The 21,656-nt window shown below is 28.7% G+C and overlaps 5 protein-coding genes across 10 annotated transcripts; 3 read left to right on the top strand and 2 right to left on the bottom strand.

The window, feature by feature from the left end:
• The first annotated feature begins 488 nt into the window (after positions 1-488).
• Positions 489-3,373, top strand: LOC100874953 (FAST kinase domain-containing protein 5, mitochondrial). Of its 2 annotated transcripts, XM_012281201.2 has the most exons (8): positions 489-700; positions 1,019-1,664; positions 1,745-1,906; positions 1,977-2,141; positions 2,305-2,533; positions 2,651-2,728; positions 2,810-3,100; positions 3,170-3,373. In XM_012281201.2, the coding sequence occupies exons 1-8, from the start codon at positions 640-642 to the stop codon at positions 3,254-3,256; spliced, it is 1,719 nt and encodes a 572-aa protein (XP_012136591.1). In that variant the 5' UTR covers positions 489-639; the 3' UTR covers positions 3,257-3,373. The 2 variants fall into 2 exon arrangements, with proteins under 2 accessions (XP_012136591.1, XP_003701570.1); XM_003701522.3 differs by having other exon boundaries at positions 489-1,664.
• A 30-nt stretch (positions 3,374-3,403) lies between these two features.
• On the bottom strand, positions 3,404-5,545 carry LOC100875066 (mitochondrial ornithine transporter 1). Its single transcript, XM_012281203.2, has 5 exons — positions 4,888-5,545; positions 4,353-4,589; positions 4,107-4,282; positions 3,774-4,046; positions 3,404-3,666 (listed from the first exon to the last, which is right to left on the bottom strand). The coding sequence occupies exons 1-5, from the start codon at positions 4,970-4,972 to the stop codon at positions 3,484-3,486; spliced, it is 954 nt and encodes a 317-aa protein (XP_012136593.2). The 5' UTR covers positions 4,973-5,545; the 3' UTR covers positions 3,404-3,483.
• A 319-nt stretch (positions 5,546-5,864) lies between these two features.
• Positions 5,865-13,327, top strand: Hmt4-20 (Histone methyltransferase 4-20). Of its 4 annotated transcripts, none has more exons than XM_012281207.2 (9): positions 5,865-6,193; positions 7,143-7,376; positions 7,455-7,620; positions 7,696-7,866; positions 7,955-8,083; positions 8,174-8,363; positions 8,437-8,848; positions 8,927-10,690; positions 10,749-10,885. In XM_012281207.2, exons 2-9 carry the CDS (start codon positions 7,162-7,164, stop codon positions 10,762-10,764), a joined length of 3,063 nt encoding a protein of 1,020 aa, XP_012136597.1. In that variant the 5' UTR covers positions 5,865-6,193; positions 7,143-7,161; the 3' UTR covers positions 10,765-10,885. The 4 variants fall into 4 exon arrangements, with proteins under 4 accessions (XP_012136597.1, XP_076394550.1, XP_012136594.1 ...); XM_076538435.1 differs by having other exon boundaries at positions 5,866-6,193; positions 10,759-13,327; XM_012281204.2 differs by having other exon boundaries at positions 5,867-6,193; positions 10,774-13,327.
• A 1,029-nt stretch (positions 13,328-14,356) lies between these two features.
• On the top strand, positions 14,357-17,377 carry Dbp45A (putative ATP-dependent RNA helicase Dbp45A). The gene is made up of 7 exons (XM_076538439.1): positions 14,357-15,398; positions 15,504-15,606; positions 15,671-15,864; positions 15,957-16,301; positions 16,391-16,563; positions 16,648-17,003; positions 17,079-17,377. Exons 2-7 carry the CDS (start codon positions 15,549-15,551, stop codon positions 17,300-17,302), a joined length of 1,350 nt encoding a protein of 449 aa, XP_076394554.1. The 5' UTR covers positions 14,357-15,398; positions 15,504-15,548; the 3' UTR covers positions 17,303-17,377.
• l(2)k09913 (transmembrane protein 53-like lethal (2) k09913) lies at positions 17,310-20,924 on the bottom strand. 2 transcript variants are annotated; one of them, XM_012281209.2, is made up of 6 exons: positions 20,774-20,924; positions 19,582-19,690; positions 19,233-19,505; positions 18,882-19,150; positions 18,139-18,316; positions 17,310-18,068 (listed from the first exon to the last, which is right to left on the bottom strand). In XM_012281209.2, exons 2-6 carry the CDS (start codon positions 19,672-19,674, stop codon positions 17,928-17,930), a joined length of 954 nt encoding a protein of 317 aa, XP_012136599.1. In that variant the 5' UTR covers positions 19,675-19,690; positions 20,774-20,924; the 3' UTR covers positions 17,310-17,927. The 2 variants fall into 2 exon arrangements, with proteins under 2 accessions (XP_012136599.1, XP_003701573.1); XM_003701525.3 differs by lacking the exon at positions 20,774-20,924 and having other exon boundaries at positions 19,582-20,057.
• Between the last annotated feature and the right edge of the window lie 732 nt (positions 20,925-21,656).

Raw genomic sequence — 21,656 nt, 5'->3', positions numbered from 1 at the left:
TTAACGTGACTGAAATTCGTTACGAATATTTACTACGATCGACGATCGTTAGCTACTAAGCTCTTGTATATACACCTTAAAACGATTAATGATGACTATTTTCATTATGTTAACAATAAATATATATATTAAAATCATCAGTATACAATTTTGTATATTTTTAATACGTTTAAAAGATGCGTCGCATGAAATCAGTAACATAGCTCGTACATTCAAATTTTCCAATTGCTATCACTGTATGTATGTACTTATTCGTAAAATTATATGTAATAAACACGCGAGAAATAAAAAATTGACAATACGAGGTTTTATGATTGTTCTTCCTTTTTAATATAACTATAATGAATACCAAAAAAGATGCAGGAAGTAGAAATGTATAGATAATGATAATAAATATTTGACTTCTCAGACTTCTTTTTTTAATATTTACTTAAAAACAAAAAAATATTATATTAGATGATTACTTTAATTGCTTATGTTTACATTTAGCACGTGTTTTGCGTTTATCAGCGTGTGTTGTATATAGTTGCACAGCGTACAGCAAAGCGGTTAAAAGTGCTGAAGAGTAAAAATATATGATATTTGTTTGAGACATTTTACCTAGAATTATAAAATATTAAGACACGTCTTCAATAAATCATGTTTCCTATATTTATCCAAAGAACGAGCAATACTATAAGTGCGATTTTAAACCACAAATGTAAGATAACGTTTTTAAGGTTATATAAAAGATCATACTTCAGAAAGTCGATAAATCGTGTATGGGATAGAAATACTTTAGATACATTTCAGAGGTATCCAGAAAAATATAAATATTTTATGTGGTATCAGAAATATAGTACTGAACTTCGTGAAATTGAAAAAAATGATACGATAGCTACGAAAGAATATATATCTGACAATAAAATTATCCATCAACTGTTAGTAAAATCTGTACATTATGAAAATACTGTTATGCAACCGAGTAAAGCACATATACACGTTAAATATGAAGAAATATGTGAATTATATATTACAGATTGGTCTCAAGCATCTACATCATACATTTATGATGCTATTAAAAAAATATCATATTGTCACTTAAGTGGTACAAGATTTGAAACAGCACTATATGATGACATTTTAAAAGCTTGTAATGATAAATTACCTAAACTAACTGATGATGAATTAAAGTCATTGATGCGACACATGTGTACAATGTATTTTGACATTAATAAATCATATTATTGGAAACAATTTCTTGGGACATTAAATCAGCAATGTTTAAAACGATTCTTTCCATCAAAAATCGAAGAAATGTTATTAATATGTGATGGATTCTATCAACTTGCAGATTCCACATCATATTATCAATGGCGTGCATTGAGAAAACTAGGATCAAAGATTAATAACCTATCTGCAAAACATTTAGTTCAATTCCTTTTCCTTATGAATTGTTCACAATCATCAAATTTTTCCGTTAACATGTTTGCAGTTGAATGTCGTGCAAAAGAATGCATATCTGATCTCAGCGCAAACGAGATAGGTATATTGGCAAGAGGTTTTTTTATGAAAAAGAGGAAAATTATAAATCATGATTTAATGAAAGAAATGATAGTAAGAGTTACGAAAAATGTTAAATTCATGGAAAGTAATACTTTAGCAGCGCTTATGAAACTAATAAGGTAACAGAACAATTTACAGTATAAATAATTTTCTAACAATGATTTTTGTCCATTACATTTATACATATATTTATTTATAGATATACTGGCTGTAGATATTGCATGGCAGAATTCCAAGAGTTACTGAACTCTTTAAATAGTGAAATACCAAGGTTACCATTAAAATGTCTAACACATATAGCACATGCATTTGGTGGAATACGGGTATACAATGAACCCTTAACAACACAAATTGTTGAGAGGTAAGCTCCATAAAAGAATGCTAACATCATTACATTTGTACGTTAAAAGTAATATCAAATTCTGATCTAGAGCAAAAAAAGAAATAAAAGATGCAAGAGTAAAAGATATTGAAAGGATTTTATTTGCTATCTATTCAGTTGCTCCTTACAATGACTACTATCAGGAAGCGTGTCATATGTTAATGAACGAAATTTTCGAAACCTATCAAACAGTTAGACTAACTGAAATTCAAGCGTGAGTTTTTATGCTCAAAACATATTATTGTATATATAATGAACATAAATATTACTATATTTTATTATCATTAACCACGGTATGAAGATATATAATATTAAAGTTGATTCTATCAAACAAATAAATCTAATAAGCTTTAATCTAATAAATTTATGAATTATAGGCATCCTATATCATTAGTACGTGTTTTAACATACGCAATAAGTAGAAATATTCATATTCCACAATTAATCCAATATGTATTGAACCCTAAATATGTACATAACTTGCATCAAGGCAATATGATACTGGTGACAAGTGATATGCTTACACTGGAGTGTTCAGTTAAAATAGAGGTTCCTGATTATAAAGGTCCATTTTTGACAAAAGCAATGTATGATTATTTAATAAAGGTATAATTTATGTATATACATTTATATATACGTATACATAATATTTATTTCTGATGGAATGTATAAATAATCAAATTAATAACCAACAAAATTGACTGTTCTTTCTTTTTTTTGTAGGAATACTTATGCAAGAATAATATTCGTAGAAAGTGGAGCAATGTAACATTTCAAACTGATATTACATACATATGCAAGGTCTGTTTACAAAATTATATACAAAATACGTTTTCAGAAGAGAAACAAAGGTATCTAATATGTTTTAATTTTTTGCTGTAGCAATTCGTGGGTATAGATGTGTATATTGATTATATTTTGCCTCATTACCCAGTAAAAGATGTAATTTTTGGTTTTGATGAACATAATAATCCTGTCGCAATAGAACCTATTTTATCATCAATGCCTACTGGTTCGATTAAATATGTAAATACTGCGAACCTAAAGAATATAAAGTGGAATGTTCTACATCCACTATCTGTTGATCAAAAATTGCATGGTCGTGATGATTATGTTGGTTCTGTAAAAAGAAAACTGAAACAGCTACAAGCTATTGGATATACACCAATTGTGGTAATTTCTCAAATTATTTAACAAAATCATAAAATAATATATACATTAATTTTATCACTGATTTTGCAGATTGACGAAGTAGAGTGGAATTCTCTTACTGAGGACAAAGAGAAAGAAGATTATTTGAGAAACCGAATTTATGAAAACCTATCATAAAAAATATCATATTGTCATAAAAAAATAAAAACAAATTTAAAAAAATTTCTTTTTGGAGAAAATTATTTTTTATTTAAAGGCAATAAAAAGTTTTAAAACTGGTTATTACTATATCAATTGTTGAAAAAGACATTATATATACATATATTCTTCTTAAATATAAATTTTTATTAATCCTGCATACATTTACATGTTTGTGCATACATGTATAAGTATCATTTCTTCTGTCAGCTGTTTTCAAAATAATTATGCATAAATCTTTTGGTATACTCGTAAGTTACAAATAATGTAGCTGTTGCTGGTATTGTCCTTATTAATGTGGGTTTCAGACCATTATACAAGGAGCCAATACCTTCGTTCTTTACAATATCTTTCATAACCACTAATGCTGGGTCTTTTAAATTTTTCACCTTCAAAAATGAAATTTTATGCAAAATTCATTTATGTATTAATTCCTCTTAAATATATATGCATACATATATATGTATGTACATATATTTTACCATATAAAACTAACCTGTATTCTACTTTTAACAACATCCGCTGGAAATATAACAAGCCATAACACAGTTCCACCAACAGCACCAGCTACCATTGTTTTTTGCCATCCAATATCATCTCTATTTTCATGTGGTTTTGCTAATAGTTCTCTAGTAATTTCATAGCCTCCAAAAAAAAAGAAGTACCCAGGCATTTCACGAGCAATAGTTGATGATAAACCAGAAAACAGACCTCTTATTCCCTGTTCTTTAAGAATTTGATTTGTCAAACTCCATGGTCCAATATTTTTCTAAGAAGAATAATCATTATTTTTAAAATTTAAATTACATTATGTTTTCCTTTTTCTTACTTTAATTATATTTGTTTCTGTTACTGTTCCTGTCGCTTCAGTTTGAACTTCTCTTAATGCTTGTAGTTTACATTTTATGAGTTCTGTTGGACATAGTGTTAATGAAGAAAAGAATGCAGCAAAAAATCCAGCACAAGCATTTTGAAAGGATGTTAAATCCTCTACTTTCTTCAAACCTATGAAAATTTTGTGTTCAAATAAAAAGTTATAATTTATATTTGTAATATTTTAAAACAATTATGTTACCTAAAAGATTAGATATAACTTTTTGGCATCCTCCATATGCAGCAAATAATACTGAATTTTCAGCTACATTAGCAACTACCGCAGGCATTGTTCCTGCATATAAACCACGTATTACTCCGTCCGTTCTTAATGTTTGCAAAAAACAATTTACCATTCCTTTATACATGGAAGGGAAAGTTTGCATCTTTACCTTAACAGTATCTAAGGGTTGCCCAACATATACAAGGGCTATTCCACCTTAAAAAAAATATATAAAATGATGGAAGATTGATGATTCGATAAACATAGACCATGTATCACATATTAAATACTCTCTTTATTTACTAATAATATTATAATATTGGATGTAAAAGTAAACATGCTCAGTGAATATTGTTTACAAATTAATGGCAATTATACTAACACATTATATAAACTACAACAATAATTAAAGATAAATATTCTAAATTACTTAATTTTATTCTGTATTCTTAAAAATGATTTTTATATTGCTTTAATAAATAACGTATTCTAGTATACTGTAAAATATTATTACCCAGTGAACCAGCAACAAAATCAATTAAACCAGCTTTTAAATTCCTTATATGCTGAGTTTCTCTTGCTGTGCTTTCAAGAGTCATTGTTATATTTATATATATATTCAATAATTATTAACTACTACTACTACTTTCTGTACAAGGCAAAGAAAAAACTTATATTTAACATGTATAAATTTATAGATGTAATTCCATTTTCCTGAGTGTTTTATTTACACAATGATAATTACAACTTTTATTCACATGCTTTCGTTAACCGTGCGCACGCATATCTACTCTCGTATTTGGTTGATAAAGAAATTGTTCATCACAGCTCATTGGTAAATAGATATTTGCCAGTTTTTAAATCATCATGTGTTTTCATACAAAATTTATTAATTCAACTGTTTATTCATTGATTAATATATTACATAATTTTTTCATCACACTGCGAATTGCTTTTATTATACCATTTGAAATGATTTTAAAAACTTTAGATTCCAATATATAGACTAAAATTTGAGCTAGGCTTTTTATTGTTTTTACTTATTATTTAATTTTAAAGTAATCGATAAAGATATAAATTTTAGTGTAAGAATAATATAATTATAATATATAAAGTGTAATGAAGAAGTGATTCTACATGCCAAAGTACAGAATAATCTCTTCGCTATTGTTTCCGACTATCAAAAGATATATACATATATATATATATATATATATATATATATATATATATATATATATATATATATGTGTAGGAATATCATATGGTTGTCATGGAAACGCAGTACTACATCCTTAAAATCTTATGTTACCAAACTAAATAGTTAAATAACTTTGAATCAATTATTTGAAGGAAAATGGAAAACATTTATCATTGGCACAATGGATAACGTATCGACCATATAACTTAAAATCACGAGATGTTATAACTTCGTAACAAATGATTTATAAATCTTTAGAAATAAAATTACCTTAGTAAATCGGTAAAGTTACTAGATCGATGTATGCGAGATATGCATGTATGACGTACTCGACGTTTCGTGGTTCCAAAACATGGATTTTCTGTATTACATTTTCAATTAAATGTTTATAATTTTTGTCTTCAATTTTGTAAAGGAAATGTTAAGTTTTATCCGTGTTATAAGAAAATCACAAATTTCAATGCAATGATCATCTTTTTTGTATTATGAAAATAGGGAAAGTGTATGTGGTATAGTAGATCTGCCATGATAGATCCGAACGCGTCTTCGTCTTATTCCAAAAAAGTCAAAGATTGCTAGCAAAATGAGTCATTTTTGTTATCAGGAGAGCATCTTAAAGGTAAGTACATTATTTGACGAAAATTTAACGACTCTACTGATTTTCAAGATCCATAATAAGTAAATAAATTCTCTTGTTAAATTGGAGCGCAGCGTGCCTGTAGGAGCGCTCTGGCTCGTCTGCGCCATTAGCGTTCAGAGCATGATCGCCAGATATTTCTATCATATTATCAAAATAGTACAGTACTTCGATGAACATTCTCTCTAATGTACCATTTTTTGCATTTCCTCATCATTTAATCTTTGTTCGACGTAAAAGACAAAATGAAATAATCGAGTGATAATTGACATGGTAATAACTCGAAATTTTTGGTAGCGTATTTTTTCTAAAAAAAAGTACATATTTTTTCAGTTAAATAATTCTGTTACACATCATATTTATTTTACATATTATTACTTCGATATTTAAAAATCCTTTTTACAATAAATATGCGTAATTTATAAAAATTTATATCTTTTTTGTATTGTATCTTATTTAACAGTTTAGAATTTTCATAGTTTGTCATATTTATATTTCCTTTGTATCAAGAAAGTATTTACTATTTCTGCATTAGTAACTGTAATTGATGGTTTAAGAAAGACAACAAACCTTAATTTGTAATAAATTTATATTATAGATATGAATATTAATGTTTGTTATTCAGCTTTATTGAATCTTTACTTTACTCATATATAAAATATTTAATATTTCATAAAAGATATGTCAATATCTGTATTCATTAGGGCAATAGAAAGTTGATTCATAATTGTATTTCTGTAAAGGAATTGAAAGTATATAGTTTTTAAATATATTTTAAAAAGTTCATGTGAAGTGTGATTATTTTATGTTTAATATCATTTACCTACAATGTATATTTATAAAGATAAATGTAAACAGAAACATATCATTTTAATTATTATTATTATTTAACAATATTTGTCAGTTGTCAATTAATTTTTGATTTGTACAGTAATAGTACAGATTGCAGAATGGTGGTGGATTGCTTATCCATTCAAAGCTCAGCAGCTATAATACGGAAGCAGGAGCGAAGATTAGGTGGGTTAGTAGGTGCCAAAATGCAACCTAACAATGTTGGTAGTTGCGGTGGCATGACACCCAAAGAACTTTCAGACAATGATGACCTAGCTACTTCTCTCGTGCTAGATCCTTATTTAGGATTTACCACCCACAAAATGAATATCAGGTAAATATTTTTCAGTACTATTTCAAGTTTGCACAATAAAATGGAATTACCATGTAAAAAGTTTATCTAATGGTAAAGATACAGGCCATTGAAAGCAAATAAAGATGAACTTCGTAAAATTATTTGTGAATTCATTCAAACTCAAAATTATGAGAAAACGTATAAAAAATTAATGGGTGGTGACTGGGGTGCAAGGCTTCCTCACACAAAATCTAAACAGCAACAATTAAATTTGGAAAAACATGTGAGTCTTGTACACGGAATAAAATATTTGAAGGTGTCTTTGTAAATTTTTATGAATTTCATTTTATTTTTTTAGATTTACCGATACTTGAAAGTTTTTGACAAAGATTCTGGATTTGCAATAGAACCATGCTATAGGTATAGTCTCGAAGGCCAAAAAGGTGCCAAAATTTGTGCAACTCGAAAGTGGTTAAAACATGATAAAATATCTTGTCTTGTTGGTTGTATTGCAGAACTCAGTGAAAAGGTTTGTTTAAAATTAAATATAGAATATTAAAACAGTCGAAAAAATGCTTTTATGAATTTGCTTTACTCGTAAAATGGTTTCTTTTTAGGAAGAAGCAGCATTATTACATCCTGGAAAAAATGATTTTTCTGTTATGTTCAGTTGTCGAAAGAATTGTGCACAGTTATGGTTAGGACCAGCAGCTTATATTAATCATGATTGTAGAGCTAATTGCAAGGTTATTACATTTGGAATTATTCCACTATTTTACACTCGTGATAATTATAATTCATTATAATTTATTTTGTTTAATTTGTACACACTGCAGTTTGTAGCAACTGGACGAGACACAGCTTGTGTTAAGGTTCTTAGAGATATCGAAGTAGGGGAAGAAATTACTTGTTTTTATGGAGAAGATTTTTTTGGAGATGGCAATTGCTATTGTGAATGTGAAACTTGTGAAAGGAGGGGAACTGGAGCATTTGCAAATCAAAAACCAGGCGAAGAACTCTCTTCTGGTATTTTTAGAAGTTAGAGAACTTGAATTAATCAAGATGCATATATTCAATAGTAAATTTAAAATTATTGTAGGATATCGTTTAAGAGAAACGGACAATCGTATCAATCGTACGAAACATAGGCAGCAACCATTAAACCGCAGTAAACAACAGGCTGATACTGCACTTACTGAAAAAAATGCAATGCTTGTTGGTAATGCTGCAGTAGCACCACAAAGTCTTAGTATGAAAGAGTTACGAAGAAAAGGTTTAACAAAATATGACGCAGAATTACTAATTGCACAAGGATGTCGATTCTCTGATATTGCTCAACAACAGCCTATTATTAACAATGGTGAGAATGTATTGCAAACATCTCGACCTCACCCTTCATCTATTTCTAGTTCTGCTACAAGAAATTTACGAAATAAACAACTTTATAAATTTGATAACAATAATGGCCATCAGAATAATGTTAATAACAACCACACACTTCGATCTTCCAGGTAAGATTTTGTTTCATAATTTGTAAGCTATAATTATAGAGGAGCAATGTTATTATTATATGTTAAACATTATATTAGGCTTCATAAAAGAACAGAATCAAAGAAGAATAAAGTTTCTGATAAAACTAGATCTTGTTTGAATGGTTCTATAATAAAAAATATTGAAATACAAGATGTAAGTCATCGTAAAGAAGATTCAGATAGAGTAGATGTTGCCGAAGAAGCGGTATATTCTAGATTACATAAGTCCCATTCAGAGAGTACTTTGAATAAAGAAATTCATGATCTCTGCCATGTTCAGACTTCGCATCATGACATATTGAAACAGTCAAATTGTTCTGACTTTCAAAGAGAGTGTTCAACTACCTTTGTTGAAAATAATCGAGAACTGAATAGTAAATCGATAAATGATAAAGAAATACCTGATATTATTATAGAAATTAAATCTAACTCGGTAGGTAATATTGATACCTCAAATTCTAAAGAAAAACATTATAGTACAAATTCCTGTGATTCAGTTCATATAAGTTCCACGCCTGAAACTCGATTAGATCAGTTACACGAAGCTAATAAAAACGAATTAATTTCGCAAGAGAATCATCAATCAAGGACTTGTCATTATAACTTATCATCGATCGAAAATGTTAAGGATGAAAATAATGTTTCTGCAATACCAGTAGAATTAGATAGTTGTGTTAAAACACTGTCAGATAGCGAAAATCATACTTCAGAAAAGAAAATAGAAGAAAACTATGAACACGAGCATCAGGACTTTTCTTGCAAAAATGAAAAAGAAACATCTTTAATTCATGTAAAATCGTCTAAAAATTTAAATTATGTAGAAAATGACAGAACGATTTCTACTATCGATACACATGAATTCGATAAAGAATTTAAAAGAAGCGGTTGTATGAGCTCATCTAATGTCATCAAATATTCTATAGAAAACGAAGCGGACAAATTTAAAAAATACATTTCAGATGATCTTATAAAATCGACAAGTAATGATGATCAAAGGAATGTACATTTTAACAAGGAAACTATGGAAGTAAAAGATTATGAAGAAAATCATGAAAATTTAGTTAAAGATAATATATACGTAGCAAATGTTGCAAATTGTTCCGAGATGAAGTCTGAAACAAATGAAATGATAGAAGAATGTGTAACTGTAATGGATTCTCAGGTAAACTCGTATAAAGAAAGTGATAAAAACTGTAGTACGATGGAAAGTAATAAATACGGTAGTATTATAACTCATGACTTAAAAGATAACTGTAACACTATTTTAAAACAACCTTTGCAAAGAAACGGAACATTAAATACAACCTTGAGATCCCACAAAAGTAGAAAAAAGCTGTTCTACGATAAGAAATCTTCGACCTCTGGATCGAAAGAAGAACCAGAAACTGTTCCGGAACAAAAGAAAGTTGATGGAGTAATTACGTCTATTTCGAAAACGTCTCGTACCAAAATTGAAAAAACAAAAAGTAGAGTGACAAGAAATCAAAAAAGAGATCGGAAGAAAATTGCGACTACCGAAATCGGTATGGCAGACGACGATTCAGGCATTCAAGGCGATATTTACGAGTTTAGTGAAAAAGAGAGTAACTTGGAAGATATTAGAATACCTTCAATAATGCGACGAAACAAACAAGAAACTCGCCATACACCTGGACTCACATCGCACTTACAAGAAATGCAATACAATGACGAGTGCAATAAAATTGAGCCCCCAGTATTAGTTCCTCAAGAACCATGGCCACCAGCTAGTTGTAATCAGAATCAATTGACAGATTCAGATCAGTCTGGAGAAAATTCTGTAGAGAGCGAAGATTTGAAAAGGTAAATTTTTCATTACGTGTACATGCTATTTGTTTAAGTGACGTATTGTATGTATTAGGACAAAGAAGTATTGAAATTTCTAGATTATCATCTTGTAATAGCGACAGTACACAAAAATCTGCGAGTCTCTCGGAATGTCAGTGGCAACTGAATAATTCCAGCTGTCAAGTTTGTCCAAATACTCCGGAAAGAACTGGCAGATTAAAGCTTACTCTTCGCATGAAACGTTCTCCAGTTATAGACGACATCGTAGAATCGGGTACAAGTCTTAGCGAGGACAGTTACGAACCTGAGTATGAAGTATTACGCGTAGAGGGCGTGGAAAGAAGTAGACGTAAGAAAAAGCATAAAACCCGTGATCGTGAAAGACGGCATAAGAAACGCGAACTAAATCTGGACCCCCCTCCGCCACCTATGAAAAGATTGCGCTTAATTTTTGGCAATGAAACACACACCATTGACTTTCCACATTCTTAACAACTATAAATACAAGTTTACAGTATCATTCGGAGTAAATTATAAATAAAATTTAGGTATGCGAAAACAGATCTCCTTGTCCTACGACGTTCTATACTTCTTAGAAGTTTTAACAATCTTAAAAGTTATATGCTAATACAAAACTATGCAAACCACTAATGAAATAATTAGCATGTTTGTATTTTCACATTACTTTTCATTGTTCAAGTCTTCGTTTCAGGTTCTTGTTCTTCTAACAACGAACATTTAAGGGCCTAACAAAAGTTCCCTTGCCCCACCCGCACGAAAAGAAAAGAAAATAATAAAGAAACAATGTTCATTGATTTTACATGTTATTCAGTGAATAATTATTTGGAAACTATAGTTCTATCTAAAATAGCGTACACGTAATCAATTCATTACTATAATACTTGATTGTAATACAGCTAGTATTTTATTTTATCCACTATGTACTTCGCTTTGTCATTAGTATTTTGTGTATACATCATTTTTGATAAAGATGACAGGGTCCCAAACCTGTAGTCTTTCGACATCGCTTCACTTTCAATATCAATGACTTTACGTTACTAAACAATTTTTTACTAATAAAATATTTATATCGTATGCAAAATTTATACAACTAGGATAACCAGATTAAAAATCCTCCTTTGTTCTAAGAAACGAGGAAGGAAATTAATGAGTTGAATTACATCTAAGTACTGTTTCCATAGATAAGGGACAACGGAGAAAAAATCCATACTCTTATATTATGTATGATAATAGCTATTATTATAATAATTATTGATAATAATTAATTAATTAAATTAGACAAAAGCTAGGTAACATATATTAATTGCTGTTCTCAAAAACGCGTGATTGATTATCATAGGGAAAAAAAAGAAATTGTAAATACTGCTTATGTGTATAGCGCGCATGTATGTATGTATGTACGCATAGATCATAATTGAAATGTAACGCATACCTACATAGACACATATATACAAACAAAACAAATACAGACATGCAAGTACACGTACATGCATTCATATATATATTTATATATATGAATATTCGTACATGTACGTACATACATATACGTACTCAGTATACACATGCGCGCGCGCACACGTATGTACACAAATTGTGCGCGCAAAATAATTGATTGTTGTATTCCGTATGTTGATGTGTCACAATGCCTTGATCAAGCGAATGTATAAGTGCATTGCACGTAAATATCATCGTATATCGAATACATGATTTAAAAACAATAACGAATTTAAAAAAAAAAATTTCGTTTAACTATTCAAGTTAAAATAATTAGTTAAAATAAATACAAAAAGCGAGCAAGTGGAGTTTCTCATACCGAACTTGAGGAACGGAATTTTATGTTAAATGTCGTTTTTCATATAGAAATATCGTCGTTTCAATTATGAAACAAATCGAATGATTGAAATGTAAAGCTCAGTTACAAGAGTCATATGCGATTTTACAAATTGTATTTAGATCTGAAATCTTTAAGTAGATCAATTTTATACGCGTTACTTTCGCCCCCTTATGTCATGTTTAATTATTTTAAAAAATGTTGTATTTTTCGGACAATGATCATCATCAATTTCATGAATTTTGTTGAATGTTAATATTTACTTTAAGAATTGTAATGGAAAATCATTATTTATTTCTTGCGAATAATTGGATTTGTATATTAAAAACAGTGATAAGAATAATGTACGCAAAACCAACTATTAAGTTGTAATAGTCTTGCTTGTAATTCTAATAATATGTTCTACGTGCGTGCGCGCACGCGTGCGTGTGTTCACGTGTGTGTACATACACACACGTATAATGACGTAGCGCGATAAACATTTCAGAACTTATAAATTCGATAAAGTTTCTAATCTTTATTCCGATTTTTCGCTTACTAGAATACATTTCAATTTTGGATGTAAACAAATTAAAAAACTAATATAGATCAAAATTATTGTAGACATTCTTGTTAAACATACGTAGTTAGCTATATATTTCAAGTTTGAAAATATCTTTGCGTACCGTTATCGATAAAAAAATGTAAACTAGATTGTTTAATAGCGATTAATTACATCCAGAATTGAAACTTAAAACATGACAGATCCATATTGAGGTTTAAACAGCATTTAGAAGTAATAAACTAAGAATTAAAATTGATTGCAACCTATTCATTCACGTAACATCTGTTATTAAATGTTTTCCTAGAAAAAAAAGATATGGTCGTAGCCATTTAAATGCGTTGCGAACAAATTACTGTACATTTGTATTAAATATATGCGTATTGCTTTTCCGTTTTGTGTTTATCAATAAGATACGCGCGATAACAAGAAAATATTAACTCTCAAGAAACACGCAAAAAATGACAATTTGGACGGAGAAATCAGTGTTTGATTAGTAATGGTACTTGTAAAAAAAAACAAAAGGAAAATTCAGATATATACAAAATTATGCTGCAATTAAAATCATCATTAAATTAATTAATGACAGTAATTATTCCTTTATTGTGCAATAGAGCATTTGAGTAATGTTTAAGAACATCGTATTAACTTAATCGTATAAAGTAAGATGTAATTCTTTTTTTTCCCAATAGTATGATGGTCGCTAACCGCTCTATGATAAGATTTGTGATAAAACTATTACATTATTCCATTAACTATTCTTGTTCTAACGTAGCTAGCGGTAGGTGAACATTTTTTCTTCAAGATTTTAGCGAGTTGTCGAATTTCCAATCGCAGTGACCGAATTACTAGTAAAACTACGAGTACATATTTCTAGATTTATAAAATAGCAAAGTTTGTTTATCAGAGCAAATGACAACGGTGTTTTTAATACTTCAGGCTATACATTATTGAAATTGAATTTGTCATCTTGTAAAATGAAGGAAAATTCGAGTCGATTCGAATTTTCACCATTGTACTTATGAAAGGTCGTAGTAATTTCAAGATGATAATGTATACTTTTTCATAGCAAAATTAACAAAATACCAATGCGTTTTAAAAAAGAAAAAACTGCAATACAATGTTCTCGCCAACATTTTTACGATAATTATTTAAATACGTATATTTTTCGGAAAGCGAAGGGGGTAGTAAAAGTATTATATCGAGGAAGAAACCGATTAACTGATAGTAATTCTTTAACGCGTTTAGTTATATTAACTAAAAATTAAAAACGTCCTTTGCTTTTGGTTATCGGCAGTTTTCCTCTCACTGCCATAATATACTTATAAATATCGTTGGTTTTCTGTAAATTTAATGTTCTTTGGTTTTAAAAATGATCACTAATACAAGTGCAATGCTACGATAACCACAATAAGTAAAGATTATATACATGTTGGAAAGTAATTTTATTTATAAATTATATTCTAAAATTTAATTTCGGTAATTTAACAAATTTATGATCCTGACATACAGTGTAAACGTAGTATTATTGTATCTTCTTTACTGATCGATAAAATCATACAAATGTGTATTACTATTATTATTTTCTATAAATTAAGGTATGATAATAAATAAATTGCATATCCAATAATTTGTGTAAGTATATACAATATACAGGGTGTTCTAGAATTGATGCTAAAAAAGAAGAGGCATATTCTACGAAGAAGGTAAAATTCACCTATAAACAACATATGTTCGAGAAAAATACGCGCCAAATATCTTCACTGAGTTTTGCAACAAATTTAATATTTTCTGTGTAGTGTGCAAACTTGAAGATACTAATACGATAAGACTTAAGGTGTTGACTTTAAGGTATAAGTCAATTTTACCTTTTTTTGATGTTATAAAATGACTGTTCTTCTTATCATCAATCTATAAATACTATGTGTGCGTTCGTACGTACGTGCGCGCGCGTGGGTGTGTGTGTAAAATTGAAATCTTTTATGTGCTAAATAATGCGAAAAACATATTGAACAAATTTGTACATATTACATATATATTTATGGATCTTTCACAAAAGACGATAAATATAACTTTGAAAATCGTTGCTAACAAAACAATACATTTTAAATTCGAAATTATCGTATCACTCACCATAGCACACGTGCATTGGTACGCATTTAGCCTAAGTCACTGGAATCAACAAGTAATTAAATTCTCCCAAAAAGATTGTCAGCAATTATTTTGAAAGCCATCACTTTCTTATGTTCTTTAAAATTTACGTTTGCGCGCTTCTTCCCTTTTTCTGGAACCAACTAGCTGCTGCTAGTGTCATTTAGCGGCAAGCGATGGTACTAATAAAATAAAAAATTATCTTGTGTTTGTACTAAGATTTTGAATCAGTAGTACTTGCATTATCAAGTCAAATGTATTTGTAATTATGTATGCATTTATAGGTTATATGATGTATTATCATATGTATTTATATTAAAAGATAAATCATGACATTTACAACGTTAAACTTAAACTCATGGCTGGTTGACCAGTGTAATTTTATGGGTAAGAAATAATCTAAATGTTAATTAATAGACTAAGGTACTTGTTACACTGTTCTTTGTTTTAGGTTTAAAAAATCCTACACCAATTCAACAGAATTGTATACCTAGAATTTTAGCAGGTGAAGATTGTATTGGTTGTGCAAAAACTGGCAGTGGTAAAACACTTGCCTTTGCACTTCCTATATTACAGAAATTATCAGAAGATCCATATGGCATTTTTGCACTTATTTTAACACCAACTAGAGAACTTGCTTTTCAAGTATATTGAATATTATTATAATTTTAAAACGCACATTTGATGCCTGTCTTTATTGTGTTCATAAGCATAAAAATGAATACTTTTATTTGTAGATTGCCGATCAATTTTCAGCAATAGGAAAATCTATTGGTTTGAAGAAATGTGTAATTGTTGGTGGTATGGATATGGTTATACAAGGTTTAGAACTATCAAAACATCCACATATAGTTGTTGCAACCCCAGGAAGATTAGCAGATCACTTGACAAGTTGCAACACATTTTCTCTGAAGAAAATAAAATTCTTAGTTTTAGATGAAGCTGATAGATTATTAGAAGGACACTTTGATGATCAATTAAAAGTTATATTTGATGCATTACCTAAACAAAAGCAAATGTTACTCTTTAGTGCAACAATGACAGATGCTCTTAGCAAAGTAAAAGATATAGTATCAAAAAAGGTATTACAAAATTTTAAGAATAATGAAAGTTAAACATTAACCAACAATTTTAAATGATCACTTTGCACATGTTTCTATTATTTTTAAAGGCTTTCATTTGGGAATCAACAGAGGATTCTGGTGTGGCTACAGTGAGGCAACTAGATCAACGTTATGTACTTTGTCCAAGCGATGTCCGCGATTCTTTTTTAGTAGAAGTAATAAGAACATTTAGAACAACAAATGAGAATGGATCTATAATGATTTTTACAGACACTTGCAAGTAAAGCAAAATTATGCAAATATTTAATATATACATGAATATCAGTTAAGTACAATCAGAATTTATCAATTAACTGCATTTTAGGAATTGTCAAGTACTGTCTATGATGTTAAGTGATGTGGGGTTTAAAAATGTAGCTCTACATGCAATGATAAAACAGAAAGATCGTCTTGCAGCACTCAGCCAATTTAAGTCAAATCATATACAAATTTTAATAGCTACAGATGTTGCAGCAAGAGGTTTAGATATTCCTACAGTTGAATTAGTTGTAAATCATATTGTACCAAATGTGCCAAAAGAGTACATTCATAGAGTTGGAAGAACAGCTAGAGCAGGTAAAGGAGGTATGGCAATTACTCTGATAGCACCCAACGATATTAAATTGTTACATGCTGTTGAGGAAGCTATTGGAACAAAATTGACAGAATATAAAGTTAATGGTAATATATATTTTCACATTTGATATATAATAAAGTAATGACCAAACGCATATTCACATGAAACATGTTATACAGATACGGAAATAATTAAAATCCTAACACAAATTTCTGTTGCTAAACGAGAAGCGGAAATGAAATTAGACGAAACGGACTTTTATGAGAAGAAACGAATCAATAAACGTAAAAAGCTTATTCTTGAAGGCAAGGATCCTGATGAAATTGAAGAGATTATAGAAAGGAAAAAACGTTACAAATCAAAGAGGAAAGACACTGATAAGAGTAAACATAATATAAGTTGAATACAAGTAAAAGTATAATTAATTTTTATTATTTTTATAAAGTGTACACAGACATAATATATTTATCATATAAAAGGCGAGTATTTATATCGTTTCCTGTACAGTTGATGATTAGATTATTATATATTCCGTTTTCTATATTAAATTCAAAAAATAAGTTTAAAGTACCTACAGAATATAGATTGTCTCATTTTTTCTTTTATTACTTGTCTACTATATAGGAGAGAGATAAGAAGAAGTTAAATGGAAGGAATCTGGGCAGCATAGGCGTGAGGAGTATATTCTCCTTGCCCCTGTGCAGTTCCCTGCTTAGCTCCTTATCTCTCTACAGAACATACATATATCTTTAAGTGAACACTTGTGTGATTATTTAATAATCGTAATTTTGAATTACTAAATTTTAAATTATTGCACAAAATTAATTTCAGTTACAGCCAATAAAGTATACACAGCCTAAAACAATTAAGTAAAAAATTTTAATTAATTATACATTAGATCACTTTGGCATTTGTTTCCCTCAAAATTAATTTATATAAAAGTTAAATATGTACCAAAGGATTACATATTTGATAAATGTAATACATATTATATTGAAATATGAATGATTATACATAAAATATCACATTCAAAAATGTGATCTCATTCTTTCTTCATTTTGAATTAAATTTAATTTATATAAAAAGGCGTATAATTCGGCGACATATTCTTTTGGGTATTTTTGATAATGCCCAACATGTGGAGAGTTTTCAAATATTTTGACATAAGTCTGAAAGATATATATATGAAAATAATAAATCTGTACCTTTGTTTTATGTACATATAATTATATATCTTACCTTTGTACCCAAACTATCCCACGAATCACGTACTTTCATGTTACTAGTTACTGAACCAACAGGATCTGTATTACTCATGAGAAATAAAGCAGGGGTACGTACCAAATTTGTATGAAATAATTGACTGGAGCGTACATAATATTGCGTAGATTGTTTGTAAAATGTTTTTAAGTGATACCTACAAATTATTTTAATATACATGTACAGAGTTATAAAAAAAAAGGTCTGATATTTACAGAACTTGTAATACTCACAGAGAAGTGTAAAAAATATCTAATAAACATAGGTCCTAAGACTAACTTTTTCATGATCATGCCATTTTGTTTCTAACAAAAATATATTAGTTTAAGATTACAAACAGAAGATTATTGTGTTCTATTATAAACAAAGGCTATTCAAGACAATATCATAAATATAGTTATAAACATACATATAATGTAATCAGTATGCCCTTTTTCTGTTATTACATATACCTTGCATTTATGCATTAAGGACATAATCTTTTGTTTACAATTTTCAACTAACATGTCTCTGGTATTGATAAAGCAAAATGACACAAACATGAGTTGCAACAATCTTATTTAATGACAGTTGGTTTTACAGATTATGCTAATTAAAGGTTTCTTATGCCTTTCTGTAAATACTGTAAGTCCTGCAAATATTGGATCCCTTTTTTATCAATCTGTATTTTAAAGATTATGGTTTTAAAAAACATATATAATTATTAAGAAAGATAAGCTTACTCCATATATTTTTGCAACATATTTTGTAACACCAAATTTTTTGGGAATACTGCTCGTGGTATACCTATTGACAATTCTGTTACATCGGCTACACTATCCCATACTTGACCAACAATTCTGTCAATTATATTATTATATTTTTGGGGATTACTTTGCATTATATCTAACACTTCTCCCCACATATATGCACCAACTGAGAACCCATGTAAGAATATTTGTTCATAATTTTTATGTTTCGCTAGGAAGTCTAATAGATCTGCAGCAACTAACTAAAAGAAAAGCTTTCCAAATTAAATCATATATGATGCAAATAAATCAACGATTAAATAATTTTCATTTTTTTATACATACCCTAGTTCCTTTTGAAGGCCACAATAGTTGCCAAGGAGTAACTGATACTACAACAATATCAAAACCTTGTTCCTTGTACAAATTCGTGTATTTCATAACATGTTTACGTTTTGATAATAGCCAGCTAAGTAAAACTAACAATGGCCTATTTTTCACATTATCAGACTGTTCAATTGTTCTATTATGACCTTTTATTTGATTACTTTGTACAATATATTCAATATTCTTATTCGTATGATAATTGGATACTTTGCCCACCAACAAAAATAAATTCTAATTAAGAAGATAACAATTATCAGAGAATAAAATCTTAAGAAACCAAAGAATTAAAATTATAAATTTACATTACCACATCTTGCTGCTGCCTTAATAACTGAGATTGTGCATAAGAAACTAATGGTACCCTTGCAAGGGTAGACAGTAAAGTTCTCCCAACAATCATTATTCACAATAATCACCTGTGTTATATTCAAAAAATTTGATGAAACCGACTGCTAATAGCAATAACACAACTGTTAAGGTTTGAGAATAAATAATATTTCAAACAGAGTAAGGAAATATTGATGCATTAAGTAAGAATATGTTATACTTATTTAGCATAATAACACGTATAAATACTACTGGTTAGGAATTACAGGTAGCTTTAGGTATATGCATTTTAGTCCTAAAATTCTCTTATACGTAAATGAGAGTTCGTCACGGAGTAATGACAATCTGATGGTTACGATTTATTAGCTTATCTAATGACATTTTTATTCGTTAATACTTTAATATTCTGAATTGCCTATCCCTTCCCGTTATCCACTTACGTATACACTGGTATATACCTACGTCCGCAAATAAGTTATCAAGCGAAAATATCGAATTTCATTTATACATTCACTTTTTATTTATATATATTTCATAAGAATGATAAATTGTCTCAGAGTTATTATACGTTTCAATATTATATGTACTCGAATCATTAAAATCTGTTATAGATAATGATTCGTACATTTAACGAAGTATAATGTCTTTCATTAAAATAATAATAATTCAAAAATAAATCAGAAAAAGAGCAAAAAGAATTCTTGGTTGTAAAGTTCTAATTCATTATTTCATTATACTGCAGACCCTTGAAGTTCACACACAAACTTTTGACGAGATGACTCAAACTTTAAATTAAATGCCCTCATATTGGTAGTTAATAAAAGACAAGTTTAATAATTGAATGCTTTTATTGTATGATGATATACACTGCTCAGTTGCAATTCCCGTCACAAGCAGTTAAAATTTTATTATATATAACTATGAATTATTCTTTAACGTTTACTTGGACTTTGAATTTTCGTTCGAATGTAGAAGTTATATTCTCCTTTAATTCAAACTTCGAGGGTTCACTGTTCTTTGTTTCCATTATTACTAACAGATACGGATACATGTGAAAAATATAAGGATATAACAGTATTGTTATTAATTATTGTAACTTGATGAACGATATATTTGAATTATAAATTTTGTTGTTACGTAAATACCATTAACGAAAACAGAAAATAACTTACAATTGCTTATAACGATTGTGCGTCCGCTAGTCACGGTTGCACACTGAATTACGTTTATGTCCTCTTTAATTCACTTGTAATAAATAGGTTGGCCATGGTCGTACAGATAATTCTCGACAAGTTTGCGTGTTTAAAGATTAAACAAACTATAATTTTGAACAGAGCCATCTTTTCATAAAAATTTATTATTTATATGCTGAAATATATTACTCTTATCGATAAATACTTAAAAATTATTATCATTTAATTATATATATGTTTATCTATGGTAGTTTTTTCTTTCCTGATAATGATGTCATTTTGCTAAACATAATATACGTACCTTCGTTAAAAGTAAATAAATTTCATTGTAAAAAATTTGTATTAATATAATCATTGAACCAACTCTTTCTATATATAATAAAGTTTATTAATAATAAGTCAATTACAGTATTATAATAGGGGAAAATCACTTTTAAATATAATATTTTACAACTACTTGTAAAAGTTTCTTACATGTTTTATTTCTTACTTAAATGTTAATTTTATGACTTCTAAATTATACTGAGTACAATATCTAAATAAATTTACTATAATAGTTTGTAACAGAATATAAATTACTGAGTAATATGTACAATTAATAATAGGCAAAAATTATTTACCCTACAAGGAGGACAGAAGTGTTACATTAATAAAAATTAATTTAGTTAATGCTTGTATACAATCAATTTTAAACAATGCCGATATTACAAACATTTTCTTATACAGGAATTGAATATATTATGAAAAACTGAATACAATATCTTCAATTTTACTATTTATTGCAGTTGAACATTGTAAAGAATGCTTAAGCTTTTGTCATGGTGTTATATTTTATTTACAATTTTAAGCAACATTCATTTTA

The sequence above is a fragment of the Megachile rotundata genome, chromosome 12 (assembly GCF_050947335.1).
Source record: "Megachile rotundata isolate GNS110a chromosome 12, iyMegRotu1, whole genome shotgun sequence".
NCBI classification, from domain to species: domain Eukaryota; kingdom Metazoa; phylum Arthropoda; class Insecta; order Hymenoptera; family Megachilidae; genus Megachile; species Megachile rotundata.
This window is presented reverse-complemented; position numbering and strand designations above follow the sequence as displayed.

Bases quoted from the DNA above. Each gene is read 5' to 3' on its own strand.
- LOC100874953 (XM_003701522.3), top strand. From the start codon at position 640: ATGTTTCCTATATTTATCCAAAGAACGAGCAATACTATAAGTGCGATT. The intron at 1,665-1,744 runs GTAACAGAACAA...ATTTATTTATAG, and splicing joins GCGCTTATGAAACTAATAAG to ATATACTGGCTGTAGATATT. The intron at 2,729-2,809 runs GTCTGTTTACAA...TTTTTGCTGTAG, and splicing joins ATATTACATACATATGCAAG to CAATTCGTGGGTATAGATGT.
- LOC100875066 (XM_012281203.2), bottom strand. From the start codon at position 4,972: ATGACTCTTGAAAGCACAGCAAGAGAAACTCAGCATATAAGGAATTTA. The intron at 4,283-4,352 runs GTAACATAATTG...AAATTTTCATAG, and splicing joins AGTTATATCTAATCTTTTAG to GTTTGAAGAAAGTAGAGGAT. The intron at 3,667-3,773 runs GTTAGTTTTATA...TCATTTTTGAAG, and splicing joins TTGTTAAAAGTAGAATACAG to GTGAAAAATTTAAAAGACCC.
- Hmt4-20 (XM_076538435.1), top strand. From the start codon at position 7,162: ATGGTGGTGGATTGCTTATCCATTCAAAGCTCAGCAGCTATAATACGG. The intron at 7,377-7,454 runs GTAAATATTTTT...CTAATGGTAAAG, and splicing joins ACCCACAAAATGAATATCAG to ATACAGGCCATTGAAAGCAA. The intron at 8,849-8,926 runs GTAAGATTTTGT...ACATTATATTAG, and splicing joins CACACACTTCGATCTTCCAG to GCTTCATAAAAGAACAGAAT.
- Dbp45A (XM_076538439.1), top strand. From the start codon at position 15,549: ATGACATTTACAACGTTAAACTTAAACTCATGGCTGGTTGACCAGTGT. The intron at 15,607-15,670 runs GTAAGAAATAAT...TCTTTGTTTTAG, and splicing joins TGACCAGTGTAATTTTATGG to GTTTAAAAAATCCTACACCA. The intron at 17,004-17,078 runs GTAATATATATT...CATGTTATACAG, and splicing joins GACAGAATATAAAGTTAATG to ATACGGAAATAATTAAAATC.